Source organism: Lathamus discolor, chromosome 1, assembly GCF_037157495.1.
Source record: "Lathamus discolor isolate bLatDis1 chromosome 1, bLatDis1.hap1, whole genome shotgun sequence".
NCBI classification, from domain to species: domain Eukaryota; kingdom Metazoa; phylum Chordata; class Aves; order Psittaciformes; family Psittacidae; genus Lathamus; species Lathamus discolor.
In genome coordinates this window covers 126645269-126666962 of record NC_088884.1, presented here as the reverse complement: position 1 = coordinate 126666962, position 21694 = coordinate 126645269, and the positions used below count along the sequence as shown (strand labels likewise).

The following is a 21694-nucleotide window of genomic DNA, read 5'->3' as shown; positions in this document are numbered from 1 at the left end:
TGCATTTTTTGGTTTTCCTCAGCGCTATAAAGACTTGGCAAGTGTAGAGGCCTCAGATGGTGAAGTTCCAGTCTTGGCCTCCAGCGTGCTGTCAAGTGTGTTAAAGAACACAGTAAAACCCACATAAGCTCCGTAGTTTATTTTATAGGATTTGAAGAGGTAAGCACAATATTACTGAAAGAACGGGCAATTCTCACATTATGAAAAGTTAGTTTCTGTGCTTTAAGCTGTTGAGGTTTTTTTTGTTTGTGTGTTTTCTTTTTAAACTAAGCAATCCTGGCTATGGTTTCAGCAAGACTTTTACTTGGTCTTACTTGCCTTGGTATTGCTGCAACAAAATGCATACAGCCTGGACATAAACAGATGCAGGGAATATCTCTTTTTAAAAGAAGCACTGTAACTCTTGAAAGTATTATTAAAAATAAAGTAATCTTTTAAACCATTCTGAGAACATGTGTTCTGTGTTTCTGGGAACAGTTTAAAGGATTTTAAGACCTGTTTGGATAGTAAACACAGAACACAACAGCAACGTTTGAAATAGTTTATCCCCCTCTAAGAGAATATTAAAGTTCCAATGTGGACAGCCTTGCCAGAAAACGGTATTATTTATACTGTATACAAAACAGATCAAAGCTTCATAACTTCCTTGCATGTGTTGCCATTTTAGCAGAGAACAATCACGGGTGAGGATAGGGAATTACCAACATCAGTTCTTACAATGTTTAAATCATATATACGAGCAATAGAAGACATTAGATTCTGAAGATGTGAGGACTGCTTTCAAATGTAGTAACACGATTAGTTAAGTGTGAAGGGGAAAGTAATAAAAACCAGCAGAACCACAGTCTCCCAATCTTGAAAAGCCATTCAGAAACTTAAGCTCCTAAGCTAGGTTTCTAGCCAGTTTCTGTGTGCTGGGAAGAAAACATACCCCACTACAAACCATAAGAAAAAGGTGGGACTTCTATGAAAGTTACTGGAGTTTTCTTAGAAAATAATGTGGTGAGGTTTTTCTTTCTTTTCTTTCTTCATTTTTTTTTAACTGTTATGTGCATTAAATTAAAATTCCCAAACATACTGAGACCTTAGAAAATACTAAGCCAAGATTCTTAAACAATATGCTTCTTTGTCAGATGTGGTCTATTATAAAGCAAATGAGAGAAATATGACAAAAGGGATTTTCTTGATGCACATGCGTAGTCCATAAGCTGTATGCATGCATCAAGCCATGACAACGGGTTACAGATTTTATGCATTACCATCTATTATAAATACTCACAGCATGCTTGTTATTTCAAATCAAACGTTTAAATAAGCACGGTTGTTCCCAACACTACTTCTTAAAAAAAATATCATAGCTAAGTTAAGTTTTCCCTGGAAACAGAATCATTCAGCATTTTATTTTGCCAAAAAAACCCCCTATCATTCTAATGTGCACCCTATTAACCACACAAGAGCAGGAACAGAGAGGCAAGACAAGGTAGCAAAGGTATTTTGAGCAAATAGTCAGTTTTGGCAAACAGGTCTGGTTAAACAAAGCAGCTGGTGTGGTTAGAAATATGGAGATTTTCAGGATAGAAGTGCATGCAAGTTTTAGTGGATCAATATTGACTTCAGGAAAAACAAGAAACGGGTAAGTGATTTAGTGATTACCGATACGGTTCAGTTTTTGTCTTTCTGCTTTCCTTCTCTCGCTTGGTCAAGGGAACCCTCTTCCACAGCATACTCCAATCCCACGCGCCTCTAGCAAACCCATCTTCGTCACCACCCCCTTGGGGCACAATCTTATAAGTGTTGCCATCTATGACATCTATAAGTGGCACAGTGCATGTGGTTCTGCAGGGTGGCGGATGGTGGCAGGGAAGATGCAGTTATGTGCAAGGACCCATGTGGCACGCGTGCATGGGTCGTAGTTCGTGGGAAAAGAGGTGGGGGAGGGAAAAACGAAAGGGTTTAGGCAATTATTCATTACAATTCACAGTACATAAACAGCTCTCTTTACCGATAAGGCTCAGTTTTATGCTTTCGTTTGGACTTTTCCTTGTGGCTTAACGGAATTCGTTTCCATAGCAAACTCCAGTCCCATGCCCCTCTGGCAAAACCATCTTCATCCCCACCTTGTTGTGGCTCAATGGAATAATCATTTCCATCTATGTAATCTATTAGAGGTACAGTACATGCAGTTCTGAAACATTTATAGAAGGGAAAGAAAGAGCAAAATACAATTTCAGAAGAGTAATCTGTCTAATCTGCAATTAACACCATTAATTATTAAGCTTATGGAGCAGTGTATACGAAAAGTCACTTGTAAAGATACTACCAAAAAATGAAGCCTCATTTGGATTAAAAAAAAAGAAAAAAAGAAAGAGATAGTGTTTCTTTATGCTGTTTTAAGGGGTTCTGAAAGCAGAAGAATTAGGTCTGAAATGCTAATATATCAATTTATCGATACTTTTTCCTTTATGTGCACATCTTGACATTGGTCTTCTAATAAAGCACTGCAGGAGGCAAAAGAGTAGCCCACAGGGTTCTCACAGTATTGTTATTTCCCATAATTCCTATTCATGTCAGATCTTATCTGTCAACACGTATGGCAAGCTCTTAGCTTTCACTAGTATGAACATGGATTTTCACTATTCTGTCCTAGTCAAGTGCTAACCTCTCAGGATAAAAAAAAATATTACTGGTGCTCTCCTAGCAGCATTCTTCAGTAGATTTTTTCCTGTTTGATTTGCAATATGCTGCTCATTGTGATCTGTCACATATATAATATGAAAAGGAAATATATAATATTAAAATATATAATATATAAAAATATAATATGAATAGGAAAAGACATTATCTTGTTATTCTCCCCGCTTTTCCACATGAGTTTCCCGGTGACCAAACTTGGAGCATTTCCATTGTTTTAAGTCAAATCCTGTAAGATCGAAAAATCGGTCGGGGAAAAGAGAAACACTAACTCTGTGCCTTCTTTGAGGCAAAAGCAGTGGCATGCTGCACCCAGGGTTGGAAGAAAGCTGCTGAGCACTGCCCTCTGGCATCACGTGCCCCACCATCACTGGTCCTCCGGTAACTATTGCTTTTGAAGGTGGTGCTGGAGAATGCATTTAAAGCTGCCTGTTCTCACCAGCCTCTCTCACGCAAAACAGTAACACACATTTCATGAAAGCACACAAGCATTTCCACCTTCTTTCTAGTACCCTGGCCCAAATAGTTTTAAAGGTTGAGTTACAGCTTTTCAAATACACAAAACCCACGTCTTCATGAAAGTTCTGATAGTACAACAGGTTAATGTATAGCTTTTTTAGGATTAAGCAGTTATCTTATGGGTTAAAGAGTTTAAACAAGCACATAGGTTCCTAAACACACATACCCCCTGACCACACAAGCTAAGAGCACAGTAGCACACAGCAACAACAGCATTTCAACAGCTGGAAGAAGTGAAGCCCCTGGGGATTCCCATCCTCTGTCACCTCTCTCAGATCCCACGCACACAGCACAGGCATTTCCACCACTTGACTCCTGGCAAGCGCCTGGGCTTGTGGCAGAGACAGGCTCAAGCTCTGGCCTTGGTTCACTACAGACAATCCTCTGAAGTGCTCCAGAGAAAACAAATAAGACCACATTGCAAGACCAAAGAGGAGAAAGTTATAAAATTCTTGAGACCACAATGGCTTCAAATCCCCATTACATTAAAACACTTAGTGCTGCTTTTCCTCTACCAAAAATCATAGTTTTGTTTAGTTCTTTTGTTTGATCAGGCTCCTTATTCAGCCAGAACAGAACATTTTTATAACAGTCCCTCAGATCATTGCAAAAGACAAGCGTTGTCTTATATTTAATCTATACTAAGCAAAATATTCAGTATGCCTATTAAAATAAACTACCCAGAGATTCATTTGCCTGACTATTTTCCTTCCTCCTCACATAGCTTTTATGCTGGGAGAAAATAAAATCATTATATAGCAAATACTAACATATTTTGATATATATATGCGTTGGTATAGATACAAAACATACTGACTATAGTTCAAAAAGTGAAGATCGTTACTGTGACTTTTTCTTCCTAGGGGATCAGACACTAGAAATAACAGGAGAACATTACCTGTCCTTAGATATAGGAGCTATAAGTGGCGCATACCAATTAATTCCCACCTCACAATGGGCATCCAGGTAAACCAAAACCTTCAAAAGAAATAAGTAATGCAATTTATATTTCTGTATATGAAATCATGATGACTTAAGTGTATTTACCCTGAAATAGTTTCATATTATAAACAAAAAAATGAAGCTTACATGAGTTAAATGAATCCCCTCTAACCACCACCACCTCACCTCCCCTACCCAACATTCGCCTTCCCCAAAGACAAGACTTGTGTGTGAATTGGCTCCTACCTGTCCAAGTTTAGCCTTCTGGGCTCCAATGCTCCTAGCTTGTATTAAACCTTCTCTCCTCTCATTTCGAAATACCTTTACAAGGCCGTTCCACTGCTTAATATACTCATCCAGCCTCTCTTGTAAGTGTGCTATCAAGTAACAGAGGAAAAAAAAAAGGTGAGGTTTAATAATAAAGAGCTTTGCACTCCTAACACAACACAAATCAACTCTACTTAAAAGTATCTTGTACTAAACCTGAAGATCTGAAGACATGGAGCTCTGACTTCATGGCAAAGGTTTGTCTCTGGCACGCTTGAAGAAAAAAGCAGCTGAAGCAGTTGGCCACACCACAGGGGAGCTGGGTGGGTAATTCCCAGTCACTTCAATAGATCACATTGTGGTTTTCAGGTCATCTCTAGTATTTCAACCAGGCAGAGAAGTTTCTACACTTCAGCACATGGTCTTTCCTTATCGGATAATGTCATGTGTACAGTTGAAGGTCCCACTTTTCAGTTAAATGTTTGTCCTCACTCACTTTCTGCCTCACAAAATGTTATCTTGGTCTATTAAATCTGGAAACCTGAGACAGAAACCCACCATACTCAAACTATTGCACTCCCTCACCTAGACCAGTTCCCCCTTGGGGCTGTGGTGGTCTTATGCTAATCTTCTAATTAAATAAAGAAAAAGAATAATTGGAGGGCCAGAACTGCGGTGAACAAGCTATGCCTAGTTATACTGATGAGACTGGAAACCTTTGGTCAGTATAGGGATGAGTAACCCCATAAGAATCATGATGGGCTACGCTTAAATGGTTGCAGATTTGTATTTCCACATTGGTCTTTGCTAAACTAATCTGGAAACCACATTCCTACCACACAATTTGAAAAGAGGATCCTAGCCTTGCATAATATTGCACAGATGATTCTGTTGAGAAATCTCACAAAGGCAGAAGGGCTGGCAGTAAGGCGCTTACTGTTTGAGGCTACGCTGATTTAGCTACTGGTGTTCATTTAACATCTATTTTTGTACTGAAAAGCTCAAAAGAATTGCCTACAGCTTCAGTTTCCCTCAGTCAGGAGTCAAACTAAGCCACCTCAGCTACAGCTGAGGCATCCATGCACTGGTCTGAACCAGCTCTGAGGGGCTGCTTAAGGCCATGCCCCTGCTGATCTAAGAGGAGAGGGGATGTGCAGAGGTGGAAGGAGAAGGATGTCCCCTGTAGCAGCAGTAAGCCATCAGCTTGCTTCAGCAGCAACATCTTTCTCACCCTGAAATGACTGAAGTCTGGAGCTTGCTGCAACTTACATGTCAGTAGGTTTTATATTCTTGTCGACAGTATTAAAAAATTCTAGATTAAACAAAACCAACATTTAAATAATTGAAATGGAAATGCTATTTTTTAGAAGCATATTTCCAAACTTGAAAATCCAGCAACTCTACCAAAGAACAACCTCTGAAACCACTATCTTTCAACACTCTTATTATCCCTCCTCTTCACCTTTATAGAAGAATAAATTTTCTCAACAGAAAGTTTTACATATACTCTTATTTCCCACACGCATTTACAATCTCTTTTGTAAATCCTTGTGTGTTAGGAAGCCATCCAGGATACATAAATATCAAACTAGAGAGAGAACAATTTTATCACATATGCTGTATATAATAACATGCCATGTAATATATATAGAATATGCGGTACGATAGCTGTGATATAAATTTTTATAGGATAAAATCAACAGAGTTATGAGGTCATACTAAAGTGGTACTAAGAGAATCTTTATACCACACCATTATTTATTCTGCAAATTCCAAGTATGTGTTACAGAAGGACTGTCAGGAATGTTTTAAAGATTTAAAACCTGACTTTATTTCCAGCTCTCCTGCCTGTGAAGCCAAATGTTTTAGTTATCAAATGTTCAGCTATGTAAGGCTCACAGGGAGCTGTAAAAACCTGTCATATTGGTTGTGTAAAGCTTTTCTACAGTACAAGTCTCAGGACTTTGCAGTCCATTATCTGAAACCGTGCCAGGGTTAGCAGCAAGTGCTATTTCCCACAGGAAAAGTGAATTTTCCCTCCTTCCCGTGTTACAAAGCCTGCATGACAGTAGTGTATAAAATCCTGATACTTTTACAGTCAGAAATACCGTTTGGCCAGTGTTAAATTTTGCTCACCTAGAACATGTATTTATGGTATCTGTCAACAGCCTTACAACGTTCTGTTTTTTGTTTAAAAATGTATATTTCACCTTTCAAAATATAACCACTGCTCTGGTCTTCCCTTGTTCCAGGGGTTCTCTCATGTCTCAGCACATGATTAAAGCATGAATCTATGATTTTTTTTAAACCACGTCCTTTCTCCAAAAGATCTCAGGCACTGCAGATTACAAGAAGGGGGGAGGAGGAAGGCAGCTTTCTTTCTCTTGACTTATGGATGTCAGTTTGTAGAAAAATATCATCAGAAGTCCTAAAGCAGCTGCTCAAGTCACCTGCACTGTAATACTACTCATGTGGGGCTCTTGGCTAACGCAAAGCACTGATCAATGCTTCAGTTTCCCCACTACAACACTGTTAAACAAGTTAATAAAAACACTGTTATCTGTCTATTCTCATTACATCCCCTTTGGCTATATTACGGGAGGCTGCATCAGTGGGAAATATAAAGAAAAAACAAGTAAATGCAAAATGTAGACAAAGCCTTTAAATGCCACTAGAAACACTGGCATTTACCTTGCGGACACTCTTTACAGGTGGCATGGGCTACAAAAGTGAGCTTCACCAGCTGAGATATTGACCTCTATGCTTCAGAAAGCAAGCAAGCTGGTGTCTAAATACATAACAAGTAGTGGTCGACGACCTATATGTACAACTGCAATTGTAGGGAGCTTTGGAATATCTGGTGTTGTGAATTCACATTGCCCTTCCAGAGCAACTGTAGCCTCTACTCAGCTAGCAATCACAGTGAAATAAACTGTTTTGATCAAGAAACACAAGCAAAACTGAGGAAAAAAAAAATCCCCATGAGCAGCAGTGTGGTCACACTGACACTGATAGAAGCTGCTGCAACACTTCTTGGACTCTAACAAGTGTTAATACAGAGGTCTCCATTGAAAATATCAGAACTAGAATCGTTCAATTATCTTGGTGTCATCTTCTTGTTACTGTTCCCTTTGTGCCTTCTCAAAGGAGAAAATGTCCCAGCAGAACTCAGCACATCTCTCTGCGCAGTTACCCACTGTCAAACCCTGCTGTTTGCAGAAGAGATTAAGGAAGGGAGAGAGAGTGTTGTTTAGCAAAAAGACTGCTCCCAACTGACTTTATACAAAGAATTATAATGAAAAGGACATTTTCCAAGCATTGGCACTGTTCGTCCCTGTCAGGCACAACATATATAAGCTTCTATGCAGCTGTAACTCCCTTCTGATGAAAGAGGATTTCTCATAAAGGAGGACAAGCAAGGCTTTTTATGAGCCAGCTTTGGAATTGTTTGCAATTGCTATGCTCCATTTTAATTTCGTATGACTGGAGAAGGAGGTGGCTAAGAAATAAGGACAGTCACACTGAGTGTGAGCAAACATCTACTCAGTTCAGCATCTGTGTCTCTCAATGCTAGTCCCAAAGAGTGCAAAACGCTCTTTGCTGGTTGGAAAGCCAGATATGAAGTGTGCAGTCTGAAAGCAGGTGGGGAAGGAGAAAATCCTGTATCTGTGCTGTCAACACTGCTTTTCTTCCGGCTGGAAAGGCAAAAAGCCACCAGCAGCTCTGGTGTGATTAAGAGTGTTTGTGTTTTGCAGTTCTCCTAACAACTGGAGACCTCTTCAGGAGGCTTGGCACGCTTCGCAGCCTCTACTAGCTCATGCTTCTCTCTGTAGAGAAAGAAGTGGAGCAAGATTCTATTCCCTTGGCCATTTTTCATCTAAAATGCAATCTGAATTATTGAAATTAAGTTAATTATGTTTACCAAGTAATAGCCTGAAGCACTTTGAATAACCATTATAGTAAAACAGTACAGTTGCAGCAAGGTGTTCAGAGCCATTCCAGTCCGTGCTTGTTTTCCAGTCACTCGTACATGAGAAAACTGCATCTTGATCTTGTTTCACTGAATTTTCTGATTCAGGAAAGCTACTTGGGAAAATGAAGTGTGGGAAATAGAGAAACAAGGGTCTGCTGGATGTTAGGTCCAGGCTAGCTGTATCTGCTAACCATTCATATATGAACAGAAAGCATAAGTAAAGTTCTGTATTTCAAAACAAATTTCTTGTAAAATCCTGCCTCTATTTAACAATTGTCATATATTGGAAAAACTGTAGTACAAGTTATGCCAAACAAACTCATTCTATGAATTACATATACATAGCACAGAGTCAGCTACAACTCATGTGAAACCCAAGTACTGAGTCCAATCACGAGTAAAAAGTCTGGTAATTTTCTAGAGACCATCAGTGTCATAGTTATGTTATGCAGCTAACTCAGCCCTTGAATGGCTCTGAAGGAAAGCTGTGATCCCAGCTGAAAAGGAAAACACGGCACATGTCTGCTGACCGAATTATTAAAATTATATCCCTTAGGAGAGAAGACATTTTTGGTTTACAGTGTGCGTGTATACCTAAGCCAAATTCCCAACAGCTGTTAAAGGATATAGGAGACTATAATGTAGCATTCAGTATCTTTATTAGACTAAGACAGATGTAGTTAAGTTTACAACACAGGTAACTGTTCCTCTCCTGTAAAAACAAACAGAAAATGATACCTACTTATCTACAGGTATGATGTAAAAATTAACAGACAATAACTACTTTTAACAGCAACTTAGACTCATAAAAGGCGACCTCAAATATGTGACGAGTTCAGTTATAAAAGTTACAGTGCGTATACCCGCAGAAAACAGCTCCTGTGAGGCAGGAGTTGGGAGAAGATAAGATCACTTGATAAAAGAGAGGGTTTCAGAACAGTCATCTGCTTTCCATGCCACTACCCAGTTCAGCTATTATAAAAACAAAGAGGAGGGTAAAGGGAACGTATCCTGTGCTGATGACCAGTTCAAACTTGCCTGTGCTCCTAAAAGCCATGGTCATCACCATCTAGAAGAGGCTGTCATCCTGAATACTCAAAGTTATGTTTTTATTTATGCATCTACTCTTTTTCTCAGTCAACTTCTATTCAAGAACTATGCTGCAATAAGATCTTGAAGAATGTACAGCTTTGGTGCACTGTTTTTAAATTTGTTTAAAACCAGGCAGGCTTCATCTAATCAATTATCTATCTCTAGCAAACCTCTTTCAGTTCTTCTTTGTATTCAGCCTTGATTAATGCTGAAGATATAACTATTAAAGGAAAAAAAATCAGTGCGTGTTTACATTTGTAAGAATCAAAGTCATGTAGGTACATCCTGGCTATAAAATAAGACCAGAATGTATATTACTAAGGAGGAGGAAAATCTCTGGACTTTTGAAAATGTTTAAAAGGAAGAAATTAAAACACATTTAAAAGCCCCTGCCCCCGTAAGAAACAGTAAACACCTTAACATGATGTTTAACTGAATAGGATGTTGAAAATTAAAAAGATATTGAAAATGGATCAGAACAATTCAATAGTCTTAGATGTATTTTTATTATAGCAATACACAAACCAAGAGGGAATCTGAATTCCTATATGGAATAAAGAAATTATGCCTAACAGGTTTAACTCAAACTCCTTCAATAACCTTGAACTACTTGTTTTCACAAGAGCTAAGAGAGGTACTAGCTATCCCAGCTTTCTACTATGTACTACTCCACAACTGTGGTAGACAGCCCTCCACAAATCCTGTATTTCAGTCAGCTGAATACACATGAAGGATTGCCACCTTTATGAAAGCAGTTCGTTGGAAAAGTGCTTTCCCTTCATTGAAAAATGAAAGGACTGTGAAGAAGCAACTTTTCTTGCAGAGTCAACTCAATCCATGGCAGGTAATAAATCAAAAGAAAACTATGTAAAGAAAAAGTTTCTTTTTCTACAAGTAGTGTATTAATATTCCAAATATACCTTTGTTGCTAAAATCATCAATCAGCACGATTTCTGCCAAGTATTTCCTGGGTGTTCTTTTAATGACACTGTGGACTGTCCTCATGAGTGTGGACCATCCTTCATTGTGGAAGACAATGACAACACTGGAGGTGAGCAGGTTATCGTCATAATGCCAGTATTTGCATCTGTAAAAAGATTTGATTTCGTTAGTTTTGACATTGTGATTTACAGAACTGCTTAACAATTCTTCAGTGAAGATTTCATGTGGACAAACATGAAGAGAAACAGGATATAGCAGGTAATGAGGCTTAAATGCATCACAGAGGTATGAGGCCCAAAGAGCAACTTTCTTCCAGCCGGTGAGCCTTTTTCCCATCCTGAAAGAGGTAGGATGGAGCTGGTGAACAACACCACCTGCCTCAACAGCTACATACTTCCTGTAGGTGACTGGCATTGCACGGACCACATGGAAACATCCCCACCACCACCCCACTCCGTGCGGCCAGTAGAGAGCTGTGGAAGGAAAGCCCCAATCTGCAGTTGCCAAGATGAGGGTTGTCTTTAAAACATGAGATATCATGATTTAGGATGGACTGTGCATTTGGCTCACCTACTGCTTAACACAGAAGATAACATGCTGTTTTTTCCTAAGCATCTTAAAATGAGACTTACCCAATAGGAGGATTGTCTATAATGTATTTCTGTTTGCTTTATACAGCCCACATGCAGAATCAGCAAAATTAGCAAAGTTAAAAACACTGCTGTGGCAGCAAGGCAAAATCATTAACTTTTACCCTTTCACAATAAAATAGATTTAAACATAGTAAGTAAACTTACTGAAAGTACAGCAGCAGCACATGAAATTCTCATGTCAGCTACACTGCAAAAAGCTCTCTCCATTTGCAAAAACTCAGAAAAACATAGTTTCTTGTGGGAAAAATGTAATCCCATGGCAGAAAAGATGTGATTTTTAGTATTTATTATTCATGTTTAAACTTTAAAGTGTAACAAATGCAGCTTTAAATAACCCCAACCTTACCAAACCCCCTACTTTTGATTCCCCAAGTAAAAATGCAGAGTCACATGTTTACTAGACATAAGAAGATAAGGACTTTGGCCATATTTGTGTAATTGTATTTTTTTTCCTTATAAACAGATAAAAATAATAATAATAATAATGCTAAAAAAAGTTATAGACTGTCAAGGAAAAAATTTCAGACTTGACCCAATTCCAATGGTGTCCTTCACTGAAAGAAAAGAGAAGGAAAAAAAAAGAGGTGAGAAACCAAACAAAAATAGTGCAGAAAACTCGAAGGAATAAAGTGAGAAACTGAATACTGAAGGGCTGCCAAATTTTAGAAAGAGGCCAAGAATTTATAGATAATTTAAAAATGCAATGCCTATATAAAATTTGACAATAAATGCTAACAAATTTGTTAACACAAATTTTGATCAAACTAAACAGTTTCTGTCATCCCCTGATGAGAAAATGAACACGAGCCGGCAGTGTGCACTTGCAGCCCAGAAAGCCAACCGTATCCTGGACTGCATCAAAAGGAGCGTGACCAGCAGGTCGAAGGAGGTGATCCTGCCCCTCTACTCTGCTCTCGTGAGACCTCACCTGGAGTATTGTGTGCAGTTCTGGTGTCCTCAACATAAAAAGGACATGGAATTGTTGGAACAAGTGCAGAGGAGGGCCACGAGGATGATCAGGGGACTGGAGCACCTCCTGTATGAAGACAGGCTGAGGAAGTTGGGGCTGTCAACCTGGAGAAGAGAAGGCTGCGTGGGGACCTCATAGCAGCCTTCCAGTATCTGAAGGGGGCCTAAAAGGATGCCGGGGAGGGACTCTTCATCAGGGACTGTAGTGACAGGACAAGGGGTAATGGGTTAAAACTTAAACAGGGGAAGTTCAGATTGGATATAAGAAAAAGTTCTTTACTGTGAGGGTGGTGAGGCACTGGAATGGGTTGCCTGGGGAAGCTGTGAATGCTTCATCCCTGGCGGTGTTCAAGGCCAGGTTGAGCAGAGCCTTTGGTGGGTGACATGGTTTAGTGGGAGTTGTCCCTGCCAATGGCAGGGGGGTTGGACCTAGATGATCTTAAGGTCCTTTCCAACCCTAACTATTCTATGATTCTATGTTTTTAACTCATCAAATGCATGAATGGACATTCAAGTAACAGGTTCAATCAACCATGTATCTGGCTATAATATACATGTTTCCAGCAGTCAGATCACAATTGCATAAACTGAATGTGCAAGATTAGTGTCAGTGCCAGTGTCAGAAAGAGTAACATAGGAAATGTAGTTATTGCCTATGTTCATTCCTACTAAATCCTTTCAACTTAAGCATCAGTATTGGTGTGTTCCAGCTTGGTGTGCCATGAAAAGCACTTCTTCATCCATTTAAAATATGATGAATTTTAACTTCACTGTAGACCTGGGGTCAAGTCTTTTTTCCTGAGGGATTACAGGATTATTTAGAAACAAGCAATATAAGTGATTCAGTCCACACTTTCCAATATTCATTAATCACATTTATCAACAATGCATTTAATTTGCAATTGTAATGTCCATTTCCTTAACTGCATCCCTAAATGAGACTGTCACAGTCTTCCTAATTACAACCAGTTCAAATATTTCCTCACCTGGAATTTTCCCTACCTTATCACTAGCCTCTTTCCTACCTATGATAATAGAACTCCTATCACCAAACCCAGAGACACAGAAGTTTTTTATTTCAGTGGGCAAAAGGCTTCCTTTTTTAATCTTTCAGCAAGAAAACTCTACTAGAGAAAATCTGAATTTTCAATACTTTCTTGTACTAAGAAAATATTCTTGACAAATGAAACATTTTAAACTTATGGGTGCATAGACTTCCATAGTTATATTTCTCTATAGACAATAAAAACCTCAAATGCACAGAAACATAGCCATGTTTGGAAAAAAAAAAAAAAAAAATCTTAATCATCAGAAATCACCAGAACTGTTGAAGTTAAATTAAATTTAATGTGGAAAGAACTCCTATAACAGATTTATAGGAGTATTTCACTTATTGCCAGGGAACAGCATTAACATATATTTCACACCCCTTCCCCCTCTCCCAAAAAAAGAAACTAATTGGTAGAAACATACTATTAATTTCGGTTTTGTAGGAAAAGAAAATTACAGAATCAAAATAGTCTATAACTAAGTCCAATATAATAAGGTATTTCTTCTCTTAGGCATGCTGTAAGCAGTCTCTGAAACAGCACGATGGCTGCAAGTACAGTTTGCTGACTAAAATTCTCCAGCTCGATTGTTTCTGTGTCTGAAGTAGTCAATCATATTTATAAGCCATAAATATACAAGCGCTAGACTGACTGTTTAAAATGCACAGTTCAGGCCACTGATGCCTGCCTTCTACAGATCCCTCTCAAAAGATTTCAGCTGATTACAGATTGCAGTACTTCCATTGGTAGCACAAGCATTTAAGGTATTGACAATTTAGCCATCTGCAGAGATAAAATAGATATGCTACCTAGGTGTGCTAAGTCAGCCGTGTAAAAGAGAGGTTTTCCATTATATGTTTAATAACAGACTAATAACTGTGTTGCCTTACACATATATTCACCTGGAATAATTTTGATGATACAGTTATGTTATAATGCTGGAAAATGGGGTGTTAAATATTCAAAGCCAGCATGCCAGCTGAACGCCATTCAAGAGCTCCAGGTAAAAAGTAGTGGAAATTAATAGCACCTTTTGCCTCAAAGCAGAAGGTGGTATCTGGTGCAGGTTGCACTCTGCTGCTGACCTGTAACTTCAGCGGTTTAGCTAGAAAATCATTCTGCTCTTCAACTAAAAAGGCAGCAACCACATTTCAGACTGCCTTCAACAACAGAAACAAAGCAAACACTGCAAGAAACCTCAAAGCTTTTGGTTGCTTATTTCTTCCACTTCCTGCAGTGTAGTTTAGTCATACTTAGGAGCAAAAGAATGCAAAGCATAAAAATGAAAGACAGTAAGTAATTTTAAAAAGCCAAACGTCTTACAAAAGCCTGAACTGAATAACCCATCTGAGTGCAATTTATAAGCATTTTTTGATCTGTATTTAATACATTTTAAAAACAAAACCAGAGGTCTAGACAGGCTTTTTGCTACATATCCAACTTAATCTCTTCAAATCTGTCAGCACGTTTTACTTTTTAAACTTGAAAAATCATGTGTTGCTAAATGTGCCATTTGCAAGCCATAAAAGCACTACATTTATACCTGCAGTAAGATCATACTTTTAGGCTTTTTCCAAAGGCTTTATTTCACTTATTGGACAGTCCCCAGACTGACTCACCAAGCCCATAAGCTCCAATAGACTGCAGCAACTCCTATGCACAACCTTGCCTCTCATCCTGCACTGAGAAGTAGAGGTCTGAGACACTGTAGTTTTAGATATGTGCAGTGAATAAATATTTTAATCTCTGAATCAATTTTTCCAAAGAAATGTGAATGTTGCTCAAGTATTTCAGCGACAAAAATCCAGAGCCTCCACTATCGTTTCCTTCACATCCACAGAAAAGGAAGCAGGGAAGAGCCTTTCTTCAGTGGAGCAGCACTGACATCCAGTGGTTGGCAAAGCAAATACCAAGAGACCGTAAAAGCGTTTTCCTTGTGTTTAAAGCCGAATTTTACAGTACCAGCTTCCCTGTAAATTTTAGGCACCAGAAGAGGAAAATAAAAAGCCTCGATTTCCAGCCTCATGCTTCAGTTTTAAAAACTAGGGTCAAGTAGGTATGGATATCCAGGAAAAAGCTGCAAGCTACTGAAAATTGTCATGGGCAGATTCAAAGTACAAAAGGGTTGGTGATAAAAAGGATTTAAATATGTTTCAGCCTCTAGCTTCCTCCCCTGCTCTGTACTCTCTTTATTAGCTTGCTCTTACTGATGTCCAAAGGCCCCACAAATGTGATCACGGGTACATGCTCCAAGGACTGGATGACCCTACAGCCTCCCTGTTAGCAACCACTAACAGTTGTTAATGAGCAGAATGTAAGGTTGCAGATATATGCTCTAATTTCCTCAAGGTAACAAAAGCACAGGCTCGAAGCTGCTTTTCCTGGAAGAGTAATTCAGCCATCAAGCAAAAATGCAAGAAGTGAACCTTGACAGCAATTTAAGGGTGAGCCCCAGTCAAGATAGATACTTAGAGGGCAGTCTGAGATCTTGAGCCAACAAAAGTGCTTCCCATGTCATCCTGAATTCCTACCTTCCCTAGTTATACCAGCATCCAAGATCGGAGGAAAGTAATACATGCAACCAGCTCTATAACCTGATACAATCTTCATCAAGTCAACTTGTGAATTAAGTTTAGTTAGCTGAATTCTTTAACCAAGTTGTTCTGACTGGGTGGTCTTGCTTAGCATGAGTAGTTGCTTAGCATGGGTACCAAAAGTTGCTGGAGCCTTAGGCCAAAACTGCTTCTGCTTAGTAATGTAAATGGAAGTCTTGAGGCCAATGCAAATTAGAAGATAAAGCAGATACATCCTTAGTAAGGGCAACAACTGGAGAGATAAGAAGGAATTTACCACCCCAAAAGAACCCAATGACAGGCAAGGAGATCCCAGACCAAAGCCAAGAGGCATGTGCAAGGCCCATGAACAATGTTAACTGGTCAGGTGCATAGAATGTAAGGGTATAAACCCTGGGAATGTCTGTGTTCTGGGTCCCTTGCTGAAGGCACCAGCTACAAGCTGTGCCTATTCCTGCAGCAGTCAATTATTATACCATTTTTTAAGAATCTGACATCTGAGACTCTGCTGTGGGAAACCAATTTTCTTTAACAAACTATCAGACTAGCACCTTCACTTACCAAAGGCACACCAGTCCCCTCTCTGGATTTTAAAGCACTGTACCTCTGTGCTTGGACCAAAATGTAGCAGCACAGATTCCACAGGTAGCGGGCAGATGATAGTGCATTCCTGTAGCAGCTCTAGCAGCCAACTCCCAAAAAGCTCCAGCCAGCCATTTCAAGCTGAGAGCCCTGAATCAATACAAAGCTGAAGGTCTTAAATTAGCATTTATCCTGAAATTGTAACTAACATTAAACGGAACTTCTCTTCTCCATTAGTATAAAACTGTTCACAATTTTAATTAGTATTTTATTTCATGTTTAAAATGCTATGAGATTTATAGTGTTATCAATTAGCACCTATTGGTAATTGCTTTATAATATATGCATTATGCACTCTTTGAGAGGGTCTAGCAGTAGCAGAGCCCCAGAAGTTAGGAGCTCTGTTTTCATTTGCAGTTCCCTTTTCCAGCAAGCTCTGACAAAGAGACAGGTTGGAACTAGATGATCTTGAGGTCCTTTCCAACCCTAACTATTCTATGATTCTATGATTCAGCAGACAGCATACTGTTTATACCCTTTAATACTGAATTCAGGGCTGCTTATTATTTTAAATCATCAATTTATTATGACTACTGCAGCAAACTGCATCTACCCCTTAGGAAGATGGATGAGAGGTTCTTTCACAAGGCACCAACAATGTGCTCATCTCATCATGAAGGTTCTGGCTGAGACCGGCTGCTTCATGTCTGCAAGTTAGAGGGATTGTTGCCTAAGTCTAGAGTAGAAAGAAACAGACTACAGAACTGGGCATTTCTTTGTTAAGATATAACCAAGTGAATCTAATGTTAATACTAGATTTGTTACCTATGAAGACTTACAGGGTACTTTTATGCACCATCAATATCAATATAAGGTTATAGTAGCCAGCTTACAAAACAGGGTTTCTGGAAGAGAAGTGCACTGAATATCCAAAGACAGTTTGATCAGCTGAGGAATTTATATATTTTTCCCCTTCAGCAAACAGCAGCAGAACCTCTACTACACACAACCTACCAGCTTAAACCTACACTGAAACATAGTATTCAGCTACTTTTACATTAGCTACAAGCATTGTCTATTTCCAATCCTGAAGCAGCCTGCAATACATCTAGTTATTAAAGCACCTGGAAGCATAAGCTACATCTCCTGTCATACATCCGAAAGTGCCATCATCCAAATTCAGGGCAAGGCTTATACAGGGATCCAACATTAGGGCTGATGGGAAAGTTAAAGGAATAGGCTTTGCTCTTCCAGTTTTAATCACAGAATTCTTGCCCATGGTATCACTTGCCCAACACTAAAAAAGTTGAAGCAATAAACACCACAGGGCAGGAGAGCTGGGGCAGCTTCCTTAGGGAAGGGAAACCCTCATTCTAGAGAGATGGAGTCAAAGCCCTCTTCCTTCCTGTTTTGGTTTAAAGTGGTGCAGTACCTCCCAGTGCATCTCCAGCCCTTCTGCAGCACCGTGACACACCAGGCACTCCTGCAGGGAGGAGATGGTGCAAGTGGATCACTTGTCACCAATGTAGGACACTGCTGCGAGCTAGCTGCATGACAGCAGCTTGCTGTGATGCACTCTCTCTCCCCTCTGAAGGGGCTAGCGCAGTGTCCTCAGAGAACACTGGTAAAAGCAAGCACATCAAGCCATAACTAGTTCCCACCTCAATGGAGAAATTATGAGAATTGCCAAATGCAGCAGACTGTAGCTTATGTAAAGCTCAAAAGAGTCCACTTTGTGCATAATTTTGCATTTATCAAACACTGTCTGGTTTTATCCAATACTGTAAATGAAAGGCTAGAAGGAAGCTTAGGGCAATGGGATCAGTCCCACAGAAATGCTTTCTTTCCACCATGCCTTGCTCATCAGATATTAAACCTTGAATCTCCTGCCCATGCTCAGCTGGTCTGAATTATAACTTACATCATGCAAGTTTATTTAAATGCTCTCTCACTCTAAGTTCTGGTTAACAGGAACAAAACAGAGCACTTGTAAGTTCATTTGATTTTTTTTTGTTTCACATTCAGATTACAACTCGTTTAACAGAATGCTTCCTCCATTTGCCCCGACATTTCTATGACACAAGACAGCAGACAGAGGGTTACGGGAACAGTGGCAGGAAACCTCTCAGGCTTATCTCTGCCTTCTACTACCAAGTCAAGGTTTAAGGCAGATTTTAAACATACTCCAGGTGCTGCACTATACATTTCTATTGAGTAAGAGGCCCTGATTAGAGCATGATCCTCTCATTTCAGATGTGCACACACAGGTAAGAAAATACAACTGCACTTAATACACCTGGTCTGTCTATCAACTTCCTTGTACTTTCTGGGTGAAACATTTCTCTGGTGAAACATTTCTCTGTTGAAACTTATAATTTGAAATGCTAGCAGCCAAAGCTAAAAAGACACAGGATCCATCTTCACTGTAGTTTTCGATGCTGGGCCCCGAAACACTAACAGAAAATGCCTGGTTTTGCTTTAAGGTCAATGCCTGGAATTCAAATCCTTCCTGACCACAAGGAGACGCTCTGACAATATGTGGCTAATTATATTTTAAACACACTTTTTTCCTCCAGGAGCCTTGCCAGCAGTCAGGCAGCCGATAACCTGCAGTGGAAAGCTAGCTTTCCTGATTTAGTGTGACCGCTATAATTCACCTGAATCTCAAGCCCAGCTCTCAACTCAGGCACACAAAGATTTATGTGTGTACCATAAAATTAGTTTTCTTGGTTACCGAAGAGTTCCAGTGTATTATGTGGCACTTGAATAGACTGTTTTCCCAAGGTACCTTGTGAAATGAAACCAGGTCCCTAATGTTCCATTGCCAGTGACATAGATACCAACGGTATTTACTGAAATATACTTCATATACCAGTATCAAATATGTAATTTGCACAGTGCTATAATTAAGGAACTAATGACATTCCTGAAGAAAGCAGGGTCCACTCCAGAGCTTTGCTATTCAACCTCCTTAGCTATGACAAGACTGACTGGAGAACTAACTACTTACTGTAAGAGGACATATTAAATTCATGTCATTTGCCCATTGTAAAAAGACCATCCATTTTTAATGAGCAGCCAAGATTTATCTGCCTTATTTCATACCCAGAGTAATTGCATACGACTAGAGATTTCAGTATATTTTCAACTCCAGCACCAGAAATTTTCTATATAACTTGATTTTTTTTTTTTTATAGCATTCGAACTGACTAAAGGGTTCAAGCTGTCACCATCAAACGACAATAGCAAAATATCCTTAGTAACATCTCTCTGCTTTACTAACACACAGCTTTGCATGTGTGTATTCTTGGAAGTCTTTATTTTTGGCAAGAGTTCCCTCCACTGCTTCTACTAAAAATAATAATAATAATTAATAATAATAATAATGGCCCTTCAAAACTACAATTTTTAAAACCAAACCAATTCTTATTTCCTTGCAATTTATTTTATAAGATCCCATGAGCTGCAAAAACAGTTGTCCAAAAATACATTTCTGTACACAAGGAGCATCATATTCAAGCAAGGAACAGTTACTTTTCCAGGTTTTTCAACAAAAGCTTGTAGCCAGTTGTTCTGTTTGAAGTAAAAAGGTGACCTATGGCGACAAATCCAACTATTCAAGGATGAATTTGTGTGGCCCAGGGGACATTCCCTGTAAAAGCAGTAATGTTATTAAAAAGAAAAAGTCAAACTAGATAAGCCACGGAAGGAAAACACACTTAAAAATATTTATTTTGCCGTGATCAGACTGACAGATGTGTGTGGGTGATACAGCCGAAATGTTGGCTCATGCTGGCGAGCAGTGTTTCAGTATTGTCATACCGAAAACAAAAAAAAATATCCAGTAAGAGTTTAACTTGTCTCATGCCATAAACATTCACAGAGTCACGATGCTTCCGCTCCCAGTCAAACTACTCAGAATGAAATTCCTCCAACATTTGTCAAAAGAAGCTGTCAAAAAAACCCTGTCTTAAGAACAGTCATGAGACGAATACCCTCTGGGTCAGTAAGAATAATTCGTAAGCAAGTCACCCATGGATTGGATAAAACCAGCGTATCAAACCTGAGCCAAGCACACTGAGCACCGAGCCCTTCTACAGCCAGCACAGTTAATTACCCTGGTATGAAATGTAATCAACAGTATGAACATCCCTGGCTGAAGGGGTGCAATGTAACTTAGTTAACAGGACAAACAGGGAGTTTCACAGAGCACCACTTACAGTACACTTCTTGTTTTAAACTTCAATAAAAAGTGCAATAAATGTGACCCAAACCCAGCAAAATATATCAATGGAAATGCCAGATGTGGATTGAAATGTTTCACTAGCTTCATAAAGGAACACCTGCATTGCTTCTCAGTGTTTTTGAGATAAAAGAAACTACAAAGAGACTAGTGCAACTACGGTATTGTAGATACATAATATTTAGAAATACTGAATAGAGATTCTTTGGAACAACCAGAAAGCATCTTGTTAGAGGCTCACACTGGCAATCATTAGTGGTTTTGTCCTTCAAGCAGTTTTCATTCCCTTTTTGACTCTTTCATAGAGAAACCATTATTTAAATGTTTCCCAAGAACTGCCATTATTTCAAGTGTCACAACTTGGCCATAGAAGGCCTGTTTTGAGAACAACCTCTCCAAAACACAGTAACAGTCCATTCCCACATGCAGTAAGTCAAACAGGTGTGGCAGAAAACCCACTTGGCTGTACTAAGACCTTCTGATGGAGCTCCAGTGCAAAAATGAAGAGCGGGGAAGGTAGATGCATGGATTGGCTACCTAGGAGGAGTACAGAAATACTGCTCCAGACATTACCGTTTCAGGCATCACTAACTGGAGTTTCCACAGAGGGCAGTACATCAGAGAACCCACAAGAGAAGCAGCACATTGAGTCCTCAGCACAATGTGGAGCTCATCTGAGGACACCTGTGTCAGAACCACGCTCTAGTTGTGGCCACAACACACTGAAGTTCTAATGCCAAAAGAGGTGGCCCAGCAACACCTCCTTTTGAAAAGGGGAACTACAAAGAAGTAAGTTGGGCTTATTGAAAAGATAAGCTAAGGGTAAAATGCCTTCAGGTTGCCTGGAGCTTTTTCAAAGGTACCATATTAAGAGGCTGAGAGTTTTTATCGTTAATCATAAAAAAAAAAGCCTCAACAGGAACTAGGGAAAGTCAGCATGATTAAAAACCAGATGTTTTTAGACAGACATTCTTTAAAAGAGCAGGGTGGCATCCAAAAAAGGAAAATCGAAATGAGCACCAATTTAGGAAAAACAGAATGTAAATAAGAAGATAGATTAAAAAGGAAAAAAAAACAAAACCCAAAAAAGGTTGAGAAATATCTTTCTGAAGTATAAAAGCTGCTATTGAAATACTTTTTTTTGAACACCACAAATAGGATGCCTGCCAGAAAGTCTGTTGGGCTGATAGATGATCAAA

At 39.3% G+C, this 21694-nt stretch overlaps 1 protein-coding gene across 2 annotated transcripts in view; it reads right to left on the bottom strand.

Annotated features, from left to right (window-relative positions):
- Positions 1-21694, bottom strand: part of GALNT7 (polypeptide N-acetylgalactosaminyltransferase 7) — a 73748-nt gene that overhangs the window by 13065 nt on the left and 38989 nt on the right. Inside the window, exons 3-6 of one of the 2 annotated variants that reach the window (XM_065694507.1) lie at positions 10405-10571; positions 4399-4529; positions 4109-4188; positions 2003-2185 (exon numbers count right to left, since the gene is read on the bottom strand). In XM_065694507.1, the coding sequence (XP_065550579.1) occupies positions 2003-2185; positions 4109-4188; positions 4399-4529; positions 10405-10571 (561 nt within the window). Of the gene's footprint in view, positions 1-1653; positions 1837-2002; positions 2186-4108; positions 4189-4398; positions 4530-10404; positions 10572-21694 lie in introns of both variants that reach the window. The other variant, XM_065694500.1, reaches the window with a different exon arrangement.